The sequence below is a fragment of the Rhinolophus hipposideros genome (assembly GCF_964194185.1).
Source record: "Rhinolophus hipposideros genome assembly, chromosome: 7".
Classification (NCBI taxonomy): domain Eukaryota; kingdom Metazoa; phylum Chordata; class Mammalia; order Chiroptera; family Rhinolophidae; genus Rhinolophus; species Rhinolophus hipposideros.
In genome coordinates, this window is record NC_138053.1 from 30,913,699 (window position 1) to 30,927,102 (window position 13,404).

The 13,404-nt window shown below is 34.8% G+C and overlaps 1 protein-coding gene across 1 annotated transcript; it reads right to left on the reverse strand.

Annotated features, from left to right (window-relative positions):
• Window positions 1-8,799: 8,799 nt before the first annotated feature.
• Window positions 8,800-9,485, reverse strand: LOC308499798 (actin, alpha skeletal muscle B-like; the record flags this gene model as incomplete). Its single annotated transcript, XM_081053628.1, has 2 exons — window positions 8,800-9,419; window positions 9,473-9,485. 2 exons carry the CDS (start codon window positions 9,483-9,485, stop codon window positions 8,800-8,802), a joined length of 633 nt encoding a protein of 210 aa, XP_080909754.1.
• Between the last annotated feature and the right edge of the window lie 3,919 nt (window positions 9,486-13,404).

Consider the following 13,404-nt stretch of genomic DNA (forward strand, 5'->3'; position numbering starts at 1 on the left):
ACACTGTTGGTGGGAATGTAGACTGGTGCAGCGTTATGGAAGGCAGTGTGGAGGTTCCTCAAAAAATTACAAATAGAATTACCATATGACCCAGCAATCCCTCTCCTGGGTATCTACCCAAAATATCTGAAAACATTTATCCATAAAGACACGTGTGCTCCAATGTTCATTGCAGCTTTGTTTACAGTGGCCAAGACATGGAAACAACCAAAATGTCCTTCGATAGATGAATGGATAAAGAATTTGTGGTATATATACAAAATGGAATACTGTTTGGCGGTAAGAAAAGATGATATAGGAACATTTGTGACAACATGGATGGATCTTGAGAGTATAATGCTAAGCGAAATAAGTCAGACAGAAAAAGTAGAGAACCATATCATTTCACTGATAGGTGGTATATAAACCAAAAAGAACAAAAGAACAAGACAAACAAATGAGAAACAAAAACTCATAGACACAGACAATAGTTTAGTGGTTACCAGAGGGTAAGGGGGGTGGGGGGTAGGAGATAAGGGTAAGGGGGATCAAATATATGGTGATGGAAGGAGAACTGACTCTGGGTGGTAAACCCACAATGGGATTTATAATTGATGTAATACAGAATTGTACACCTGAAATCTATGTAATTTTACTAACAAATGTCACCCCAATAAATTAAATAAAAAAACAGAGTAAAACATGCTACCATTTTCTAGTAGTATGACCATGTAATGTTATTTAACTTCTCTAGAAATAAGTTAGTTTTCTCTCCTTATGAACAGTGTGACAAATATTTCCATCTTATTAAATCCTATTATATAGTGAGTAACCAGTAAATCCTCGCCATTCTTTTTATTATTGTTAGTATTCCATTATTGTTGTTGTAACTATCATCATCAGCATCCGGACACTATTTTAAATTTAGGTCTATTGTTGTAGTTAGTGAATGTTAATCAACAGATTAGTCATTAACCCTAGTTTTTGTTACGAATTATTTTGGATGGTCTTCTTTTATTAGTTTGGGGTTTATTTTAGCACTTAGGCAAGTCACAGTTTCTTAAAACAGAAACTAGTTAATATACAGTTCTGTTTCTCCAAATTTTGATCACCTTTTAAATCTCACAACCAGTTATTTAGACAAATTTCAGTGTCTTCACCGATGAATATGAAAGTGAGGTTTATTCTCTATCTCTTCCATTTATGTTGTTCATATGCTTCATTTTAAGTTCAGGAACTGTCATGTTCTTTCCACAAGCATCCTGCAGTACCATGAAAACATCACTCCTAGACTCACTTGTGTAATTTTGACTGATGAACAGTGGAAAATTGTTCAACTGATGGTTTCAGCTTGAAGTTTTCCCTTTGGTTTACAAAGTGGTCCCCCAACAGCTCCCTTCATTCACATTACTGCATTTACCTAATTGCTGAACTATTGTTGTAGCATCCTGTCTGGTCTTCGTGCTTCCAATGTCACCTCATGCAGCACATTTCTATATTGCTATCCCTGTATTTTTCTATACCAATCTAGATCATGGCTCCCTATATTCTTCAGAACAGACAATACCTATCCCATATAGACAATGATGTAATTAACTTACACACAGAGTTTCTATGCTTTATGCTATGGAATCACTGCAATTCCATAGGTGAGTTAATGGAGACAAAAATAGCTAGGTAATTTACACAGCTAGTGAGCTACAAATCCAAGATGGAATCAAGTTCTAACTTCAAAGGCGGCAATTTTTTCTGTTATCAAGTCATCTCCCACAAAACTGAAAGCTCTACGTGAATTGGCTCCAACTCTTTTCCTTTTTTCTTTTAATTTTGATTTCATTATTTGACTTCATATTTTTTTTATATCCAAGTTGAAATTTATGCTAATCCTTGAGCATGCTTTCTGATTTCTTTCCCCATTATTCTATTATCATTATTTAATTCAGCTTTTATTGTCCTTCTTCATGATCCCTAACTTTTGTAATCCTTCGCCAAGGGGAATTTCAAATACCACTTCTTCCAAGAAGAACTGATGGCTTTCCTTCTAACAAGTAATTATCAGTTATAAATTTTATTGTTCCTTAAACATCGTTTTATAGTAACTTGTATTCAATTCATTTATTTACATATCCACCCCGCCAAAAACAACTCATACGTTCTTCTAGAGATGTAATTTAATTGTATGTGTTGATAATCATCAGAAGAACTTACACAGAATGGGTGAGTTCAAAAGGTTAGTTTATTAGAAGTATCCAAAGTGAAACATCACATTACTGTTCACTTGGAGTAGAATTCAGAACTTCCCATGCCAGAGTTCCTCCCTTAAATATGCTTTGCCTTGAAGAATTATTACTAAATTTTTATTTAAATTCAATGGGATTAACCTTAAAGATAATTAGAAAAATTGACAAAAGTCATAAAATAAATAACATCCCATAAAATGTATTTTCTAGCTCTATTACTTAACCCAAGTACTATTTTCCCTTCTATCTTTTTTTCAGAAAAGAGACAGTGAACCCTTGATTTTTCAAGAACTCATTATGTAGTTTGTAAATTATCTAGGCCATTGAATTCTCCTCCCTTCTGCTGAAAGACTTTTGCCCATTCCTCCCTTCATTAGCACAGTGAAATTCAGAGAAACATGCAATTCAAGCCATTCATTTTTGCTTTTATGCAGTGGAATAAATAGTAAAGGACAAATTTCAATTATTTGTCAAAATAATGCTGGGAATTTTTATGTTTCATTTCTGGCATTAATACAGTTAACTGACATTTGACTCTACACTTGGTATTAACAAATAAATCAGTATTCTTTATTGCCCCTCCAGCAGGAATATTGTTCATTTTGATGAGTGTCTATTTGCAGGACTAATCAACATGTATGTGCCAAAAGCCCTATAAATTACTGTTATGTTCTTAACTAAATAAAAAAAAAACACATAAATATGAAATCTGTGTCCAACCATAATTCCCCTCCTCAGTTACAGAGTTTTATCTTAACAGCTGAAGAGGCTATCTTCCCAGGCCCATCTCAGGGTAAAATAAATATTGCTTAAAGCAACATCTCACTGTGTATGCAAGTTTCATCAATACGTGATGTGAGTTATACCCTCAATGTCTGAAAGAGTATGCAGTGAGCACTGGTAGAGAATGAGAAAGATAATTAGGGACAATCCAAAGAGCCCCTTAAGTAAGTCTTTTAATATCCAGCCTACAATACTTCCAATAATACCTAAGGTTAATCAACTATTCAATAAAGAGAAAAAGAAAAAAACAGGGAAGCCAAAGAATCTGAAAAAATTCTGTACACCTAGTGTACAAGGAGACAAAGAATCTGTACACCTAGTGTACAAGGAGACAACTTTAAAGGTGCAGTGTCAGTGGCACGAAAGGCAGGTCAGCTATGAAACAGAAAGAACTGAAAGATGGATATTTGTCCCAACTATCTGTAGGATCCTTTTGATTTTAATAAAGTAGCTATCCCACAATATAGTGGCATTTTTAACCAATGTTAATAGCAGACATAGTGATTTTAATGAAATGTATGTGTCTAATCAATGTGCAAAGACCTAAATAAGATGTGGAGAAATGCACCATTTCTCAAAATATAAATTCATAAATTTGCAGAAAGGAAGGGCACATGAGAAAATGCACTTAAGTATAATTCAAATCTGCAAAAATTATGGTGTAAGTTGGATAGAGAAGGACCAAAAAAAATCAGATTTAGACAAGAAGTCAATTTGGGGTAAGATTTAGAACATGCATATATTGGAATATGGTAGCCATATTTTTGCCTGAACTTCTGCAAACTCTGTCATGTTACTTAGAACCCGTCTCTCTTTCTGGCAGGTTGTCAATTAAGGCTCTTCTTCTTCTGCCAGAAAGGAGTCAATAGACACATTCTAGTAGACAGAGTACTTAATTCATGTGATCTAACAGAACCAATAAAAATTCTCTACCTGGAATTGAAAATGCATGCATTTTTCCCAGGTTTATTGAGATATAATTGACATACAACATGGTATAAATTTAAGGTTTACAATATGTTGATGTGATACATATATATTGCAAAATGATTACCACCTTAGTTTAGCTAATATCTCCCTCATATCACATAATCACCATTACTTTTGTTGTGATGAGAACATTTAAGATTTACTGTCTTAACAACTTTCAAGTATATAGTACAGTATTATTAACTACAATCATCATGCTACATTATTCATATTATAAAAGGAAGTGTGTACCCTTTGACTAATATTCCCCATTTCCCATATCACCACCACAATGCCCCAATCCCCAGCCCCTGGTAACCACCTTTCTGTGTGTTGGCTTTTTTAGAGTCCACATATAAGTGAGGTCATGCAGTATTTGTCTTTCTCTCTCTGACTTACTTCATTTAGCATAATGCCTTCAATGTCTATTAATGCTGCAAATGGCAGGATCTGCTTTCTCATGGTTGAATAATATTCCTTTTTGTATACATACCACATCTTCTTTATCCATTTACCTGTTGACAAACACTTAAACTGTTTCCATATTTTATATCATAGCTATGGTGAATACTGCTTCAATGAACATGGGAGTGCAGATATTTCTTTGAGATCCTGATTTCATTTCCTATAGGTAAATACCCAAAGTGGAATTGCAGGGTCATATGGTATAGCTTTTTTTTTTTTTGATCCAACTTCATACTGTTTTTCATAGTGGCTGTACCAATTTATAGTACCACCCATAGTGCACAAGGATTTAATTTATGCCACATCCTTACCAACATTTAATCATGTTTTTGTTTTGTTTTGTTTTTAAACAGCCATCCTAAGAGACGTGAAGTTTTGTAGTTTTGATTTCCATTGCCCTGAATTTCCCTGATGATTAATGATGCTGAGCTTCTTTTCATGTGCTAGTTGGCTACCTGCATATCTTCTTTAGAAAGATGTCCATTCAGTTCCTCTGTCCTTTTTAAATTGTATTTTTTGGAGTTTTTTTCTATTGAGTTGTACTAGTTCTTTATTTATTTTGGACATTATCTCCTTATCAGATATATGATTGGCAAATATTTTCTCTCATTCCATAGGTTACCTTTTCACTTTGTTATTGTTTCTTTTGCTGTGCAGAACCTTGTTTTGTTTACTTCAATAGGAATGACGAGAGTGGGATGCATTATCTCATTCCCGATTTTACAGGAACAATGTTTAACCTTTCACTATTGAGTATGATGTTACCTGTGGGTTATCATATTGGCCTTTATTATGTTGTTATATGTTCCTTCTATACCCAATTTATTGAGTGTTTTTTTATCATGAAATAATATTGTACTTCATCAAATGCTTTTTCTGCATCTGTTGAGATTATATGATTTTTTTTGTTTTTTTTTCTTTTTCAGGAACCGAACCGGTGGCCTTCGGAGTTAGGGACTTGAAGCTCTAACCGCTTGAGCCACCGGGCCGGCCCATGATTTTTATTTTTAATTCTATTAATGTGGGATATCATATTTATTTACTTGCATATGTTGAATCATTCTTGCATCCCAGGAACAAATTCTGCTTCATCACGGTGTATGTCCATTGCAAAATACTGTTGAATTTGGCTTGTTAATATTCTATTGAAAATTTTTGCATGTCATTTCATCAAGAACATTGGTCTGTAATTTTATTTTCTGTAATGTCCATAACTGGCTTTGGTATTAGAGCAATTCTGGACTCATAAAATAAGTTTGAAAGTATTCCCTCAATTAAATTTCTTGGGAACAGAGTGAGAAGGATTGGTATTAATTTAAAGTGCTTGGTAGAATTTGTCAGTGAAATTATCTGGTGGGCTTTTCTTTGTTGGGAGATTTTTGATTGCCGATTCAATGTCCTTGTAAAATGATCTGTTCAGATTTTCTATTTTTTCATGATTCAGCCTTGGTAGGTTGTATGGTTTTAGGAATTTACCTATTTCTTCTAGGTTATCAAGTTTGTTGGTGTATAATCATTCATAGTAGTTTCTTATGATCCTTTGTATTTCTGTGGTATCAGTTTTTTTTTTAATTAAAGTTTATTGGTTGACAAATGTTAGTAAAATTACATAGATTTCAGGTGTACAATTCTGTAATACATCACCTATATATCACATTGTGAGTTCACTACCCAGAGTCAGGATTTTATTTATTTGCACGCCCGCGCGCGCTCTCTCTCTCTCTCTCTCTCTCTCTCTCTCTCTCTCTCTCTCTCTCTCTCTCTCTGTCTCATTTTCTCTTTCACATTCATCTAACTAAGTTTTCTGTCAATTTCGTTTATCTCTATCTCTAAAAAAAAAAAAAAAACACGCCGCTCTTAGTTTCATTGATCTTTCCTATGTTTTCCCCTGGTCCTTATTTCATTTTTTTCTGAAAATGTACACAATTTTAACAAAATATCTTCCATGGATTTTCAGGCATTAAGGCCTATGGAAACCTGAACTTATAGTGCTCATCTTTGCTAACAAATGAAAAAGACATGCCTAGAAATAAGTACGCTTAATTTGCAACAATATGTGTGTATTCCTAGTTCAAAGGGTACCGTGCCCACCCTTAAACTTAGCAAATTTATGAGCCCATATATTTCCCCATTTATTAACTGCTTTGAGGGTGATTTCTGCTCTTATGCAACCAAAATACAATTGTGCACATACATGCATGAAGAGGAATGGCAAAGATAGCTGGAGATGGTAGAATTATTTATACACATTAATGGATGAAAAATGCACAAATCATGATCAGAGCATCTAAGCAGAAAACTTCAAGAATCAATAACAGGATTTCAACAATTATGTAGAAGGTAAATGAGCTGAGTAAAATTATAATAGACTCATAATGTTACATGTGCTTTCTAAAACATAAACAAATAAAAACAGTAATAATTTTATTACCTAATGAAAGCATTGTTGTCATTCATTAATATGTATATATCCATATATATTCATTCATGTAATTAACCTCATTTCTATTTTGAGATATTTAAACAGCCTTTTTTTTTTCGTTTTTTACTATTAAAAGTAGTATTGTACTGAAGGTATTTTATTCCTGTTAACTTACTTGGTTTATTCCTAAAAAGGACATTGTTAAATTAAGTATAAAAAATATTTCAATGCATGATATTGGCAGATAAACAGACACATAGACTGATGGAATAGAATTGAGAACTCAGAAATAAGCCCACATAAATATGAACAGATAATTTTTGACAAAGAAGCAAAAAACATACAATGGAGAAAAGACAGCCTCTTCAATAAATGGTGTTGGCAGAATTGGAAAGTCACATGCATAAGAATGAACCTGGACTGCTATCTGTCACCATGTACCAAAATTAATACAAAATGGATCAAAGACCTGAGCATAAGACCTGAAACAATAAACTGCATAGAAGAAACATAGGTACAAAATTTACTGACCTTGGGTTCAAAGAGCATTTTATGAATTTGACTCCAAAGGCAAGGGAAGTAAAAGCTAAAATAAATGAAGGGGACTATATCAAACTAAAAAACTTCTGCACAGCAAAAGAAACTATCGTCAAAATAAAGAGGCAACCAACTGAATGGGAGATTTTTGGAAACAGTGCCTCTGATAAGAGGCTAATATCCAAAATATACAAGGAACTCATTCAATTCAACAACGAAAAAACAAACAATCCAATTGAAAAATGGGCAAGGGACGTGAAGAGACAATTCTCCAAAGAGGCCATACAAATGGCTAATAGACATATGATAAAATGCTCAACATTACTAATCATCAGAGAAATGCAAATAAAAACCACAATGAGATATCACCTCACCCCAGTCAGAATGGCTGTCATCAACAAGACGAATAGTCACAAGTGTTGGAGAGGCTGTGGAGAAAAAGGAACCCTCATACACTGTTGGTGGGAATGCAGACTGGTACAAGTGCTATGGAAGGCAATGTGGAGGTTCCTCAAAAAATTACGAATAGAATTACCATATGATCCAGCAATCCCTTTTTTGGGTATCTACACAAAAAATCTGAAAACATTAATCCATAAAGACATGTGTGCTCCAATGTTCATTGCAGCTTTATTTACGGTGGCTAAGACATGGAAACTACCAAAATGTCCTTTGATAGATGAATGGATAAAGAAGTTGTGGTATACATACACAATGGAATATAATTTGGCAGTAAGAAAAGATGAAATAGGTCCTTTTGTGACAACATGGATGGATCTTGAGATTATAACGCTAAGCGAAATAAGTCAGACAGAAAAAGTAGAGAACCATATGATTTCACTGATAGGTGGTATATAAACCAAAAACAACAAAAGAACAACACAAACAACTGAAAGAACAAAAACTCATAGACATAGACAATAGTTTAGGGGTATCAGAGAGTAAGGGGGGAGGACGGAGCAGGGCTCTAGAAGAGGGTCTAATATATGGTGATGGAAAGAGAACTGACTGGGTGGTAAACACACAATATGAGATAAATATGATGTATTACAGAATTGTACACTTGAAATCTATGTAACTTTACTAACAATTGTCACCGCAATAAACTTTAATTAAAAAAAAATTCTCTCAATGGACTGATTGAAAGATGAAAATGATATAGTGTTAAGTTTTGTTTTTCTTTAATTATAAAAGTTAAATATTTTTACATATTTATTGGATAATTACTTGCTTTATTATTAGACCATTGTTTTTCCTTCTAGGCTGTTTTGTTTTGTTTTTTTAAAGTTTCCTGATTGGTAATAGAGAAGTCTCAAGGAGATCCCTAGAGAATCTGTTCTGACGTTAGAAGCAATTCCTTTGTACAGTGGAGGGCCCTGATCTATCACACTCTGATTTGCTGATTCACATCTGCTGGAAGGTGGGGAGAGAGGCCAGGATGGAGCCTGTGATCCAGACCAAGTACTTGTGCTCTGGGGGAGCAATAATCTTGATCTTCATGGTACTGAGGGCCGGGGCTGTGATCTCCTTCTGCATCCCATCTACAATGCCAGGGCACATGGTGCTACCCCCAGAGAGGGCACCGTTTGTGTATAAGTCCTTGCAGATGTCAATGTTATACTTCATGAGGGAACTGTAGGTTGTTCCATGAATTCCAGTGGACTCCATGCCAATGAAGGAAGGCCAGAAAAGGGTCTCAGGGCAGCGGAACAGCTCATTGCCAATAGTGATGAGCTGCCCATCTGGCAGCTCATGGCTCTTCTCCAGGAGAGAAGAGGAGGCTGCTGTGTTCACCTCATTCCCCAAATCTAGGCCCATATAGCATAGCTTCTCCTTGATGTCTCTCATGATTTCTTGCTCAGCTGTGGTCACAAAGGAACAGTCTCTCTCTGTGACGATCTTCATGAGGTAGTTCTTGAGGTTGCAGCCAGCCAGGTCAAGGTGCATAATGGCGGGGGCTGGTGCATAGCCCTCATAGATGGGGACACCGTAGGTGACAGCATCCCCTGAATCCAGGACAATACCTGTTGTGCAGCCAGAAGCACAGAGGGAGAGCACAGCTTGATCGGCAATGTACATGGCAGGGACATTGAAAGTGTCAAACGTGATCTGAATCATTTTATCCCTATTGGCCCTGGGATTTAGGGGTGGAGAGGGCCTCTGTGAGCAGTTTGGGGTGCTCCTCAGGTGCTACCACCAGCTCATGGTAGAAGGAGTGGTGTGCCAGATCTTCTCTATGACATCCCAGTCAGTGATGATTTGTGTTCAATGGGATATTTGAGAGCCAGGATCCCTCGCTTGCTCAGAGCTTCATCCCCATGTAACTGCTTTCTTTCCCACCCCCACTATTACACCCTGTGGCAAGGGTGGCCCACAATAGAAGGGAAAACAGCCCAGGGGTGTCATCTCCTACGAAGCCAGCTTTGCACAGGCCAGAGCCACAAGCGCCTTGGTCTCTTCTTCCCACATGGTGAGTGTGGCTGAGTGAACTGAGGGCTGGAGCACCAAACGTATAAGAGGTCCCTCTCCCAGGGACCGAGGGCTGGCATGTCTTTGGCTTAAATACCAGAGTAATCTAGTTGTTTTTTTTTTTTTTTTTAATTTTGTGAAAAATCTCTTAATATATTAGGGATACTGACTTTTGGTCTATTATAAACGTTCCAATGTTTCCCGTCTTTTTCTCTACAGTTTTTGTAAAGAATTTTAAATTTTAACTTGTCAGCTTAGAGTGCATGAGCAAAAATTATGGCTATGAAGATAAAAATGAAAGAACCAACCTGAACAACTGGGGGAGGGGGGAAGGAAGATCCTGTCGTGTTTAGAAAAGACAAAGAGGAAAATAACCAAAATAACTCCAAGTTAGCTTAGGAGTAGCGCCACAGACAGTAGCCACATTGAGTAGTGCCACAGACAGTAGAGAGTGATTGAAGAAAAAAACAGATGAGGTAGTAGATAGTGATTATTATGAAGTAAATATGACATTTTCTTTATTAATGTGGAGACACAATATGAGAATATAATTGAATTACTCTTGCAAAAGGAAAACATGTCTTTCCTATTATTTTTCCTTCTGCCCCACCTCCTTCCTCCTTTTCCTCCTTTTTCTCCTCATTTCCCTCATTCTCTCATCTTTCCCTCCTCCCTCTTCTCCTCTTGCTCCTACTTTTTCTTTCTTTTTTTTTTTTCATTCCTCTCCTTCTTGCCCCTAAAGATCCTTGTATGGTATACTGTGTATTGCTAGAACTCTAAGAATAGATTCTGTATGAGTTTATGGACATATTTGCTTTATGGTCTTTCATTGACATATCATAGATCTGAACTCTATCTCTAATTTCTGAAATTCATGAAAGTGAGAATAGAAAAATCCTGAATTTTCTTATGTAGGTAGATCTATATAAACCCTTGGCAATTTTACTCTTAATTCATTGATCCTATTAAAGACTTGGCTGTTTTTACACCAATACCTTCACCTCCAATATATTCCAATACTCATTCTTATTTTCTAATTGTCCCTAATGTAAATTTTGGCACCAACCACTCTAACAGAAACTTTACTATATATGAAGTTCCTTCTTCTAAAGCCTTTCCTATAAAGAAAAAACACCAATTAAAGACAATATATCTAATTTGATTCTATCTGACATGATTTTAGATGTTGCTCACAGAAGGTGAAAGCTTTGGTATGGTTCCAAAGTAAATGTATTAAATCTCTCCTAGAAAATTTACATTCCCCTGCTTTGTACATTTCGATTTATGTCATTTAAAGTTGCTCTATATATTTCATTAGAGATGCTAATTGGTCCCAGCACATTATTTATAGAAAACACCTTTAGCCTACAAAGTTCCATTGTAATTACTTCAGATGTTACTTGCATTGTTCAGAGCACTTTAACTAGTACAAACTAAAATAGAAATCTAATTTACTTTTCCTTAAATCTTTTTTTAGGCTCACTTAATTCTTACTTACTCCAAGAGTACTTTAATCTTCTAGGGCAGAGATAACTTCCTAGATATTATGTATAAGAAGTATTATTTTTCTGTTTTAGTAAATGTTGGATTGATAGCATTCGTATCACTAACATTTTAAAAATTTCGAGAGTATAATTGATTTTACTGTCAAAAATTTTTTCATGGCTATTGACATTAATATCTCAGGGTCAAAAGAATGTTATACTCTTTCAAAAATCAGAAGGATTTGGTTCTAATAATAAAAACATTTAGATGTAAGTTGTCTGATTTATTAGAAGGAGCAAGCAGTATTTATTTTAAGAATCCATAGGCAATGAAATTAAGATTACATACAGCTCTATCACCTAATGGTAGTATGACTTAGACAAATTAATTTCATGAGCTAAACTTAAGTTTCATTTTTTTAAAACAGTAGTAGTATCCTACATCTCTTAATGGGATGTGTTGAATGCTAAAAGAACTCAGCATAATGTCTGGCATATGGTAAATTTACAATATGATATAGTTATCCTTATTGTTTTCATTCTATATCATTTCACCAATAACAGAAATGAAAAAAAAAAATACAACCATATTGACTACACCTATCTTTAGTCCTTTATCAGGAATTCATTAATTCTTATATAATCCAAGCTACTAATATATCTTCAACATCTGCTTAACATGACTACAAAAGTTATTTAAACTAGATTATGTTCTAGCATCCCTTTTTTCAAGTTCTGTTTTACCAACATAACACATAATTAGTTTATTTATTTGCTTTTAATAGAAAATAAGAACATAAATGTTCTTCTTTATACACATGTGATTTTATTATTTTGACCTAAGGTAGAGTTGAGCAACAGATAAAACTTGCTGGTTATAAGAAAAGTTTTGTGATGCTATCTAACATTTAAAACTAAAAATATCAACTTATATCATACTCATAAAGGTAAATTCACTCAAACACAGTAGTCGAGAGGACATTTTAAGGTTCTTTCATTTTGGTGGGGACTTTAGTTTGTAATGCTCTTAAAAGTCAGATATTTCTCAGATCTGTATTAAATTTCTCTAAAACCTGGGCTGACTGCCTTGCAATGCTCATCTTTTTTAAATAAAATAAGTCTCTTTTGTACTGGACAGTGCAACTTGTTGGGGGTCTCAATTTTGTAAGTTCATAAGCTATTATGAAATCATTACTAGAAAAAAAATCATCTAACCTACTTTTTGGTGATCTTAAGGTCATCTCTCTGTCTCTCTGTCTCTTTCTCTCTCAATATATAAACATATATACATATATACATATACATATATATGTATATATATGTATATACATACATACATATGGTGACAAAAAATGTGCACTCATTTTAAGAAGGGAAAAAACTATTAAAATTGTAATAGTCAATATATACCAATAACAAAAGATGAATACAAGTCACGTTTGACTTCTGCAATTACAAGAGATGCTCAAAGTGGTTACCATCAGCGTCCAGACACTTCTGATTATGGTGAACTGCTGCTTGAGTGTAGATAACATCTCTTAAAATGTGTATACATTTTTTGGCACCCCCAGTGTGTCTGTGTGTGTGTGTGTGTGTGTAATTATTTGTCATGGAGGAAAATATAAACAGGATTCATAAACTTGCACAACAAATATCAAGCGGGCCGTTAGTGAATGTGTAACCTATTTAATCAATAATACATTGACTACTATCAGCCCGTTGGTGCTATTAACTGAGGAAAATCATGAACTGCCTGCTTCAAACACTTGGCTCGGAGAGATGGCCAAAAACATGAACTTGTCTTCCTTTTTTACTAAGCTCTTTACCTCTGTATCTAAGATCATCCAAATGTACTAGAAAAATGGATAACAATAAAACACTTATATTTTATAGAGCTGCATTATCAATAATGAGGCAGAAAAAGGGCACAGAAGTTTTTTGCATATCCCTATTTGCTGTTTCTCTGTTGGGCACTGCTATAGGCTGAATGTCTGTGTGGCCCCAAATTCATATGTTGAACCTAACCCCCAAATGCCACATGATGTTATATGGAAAT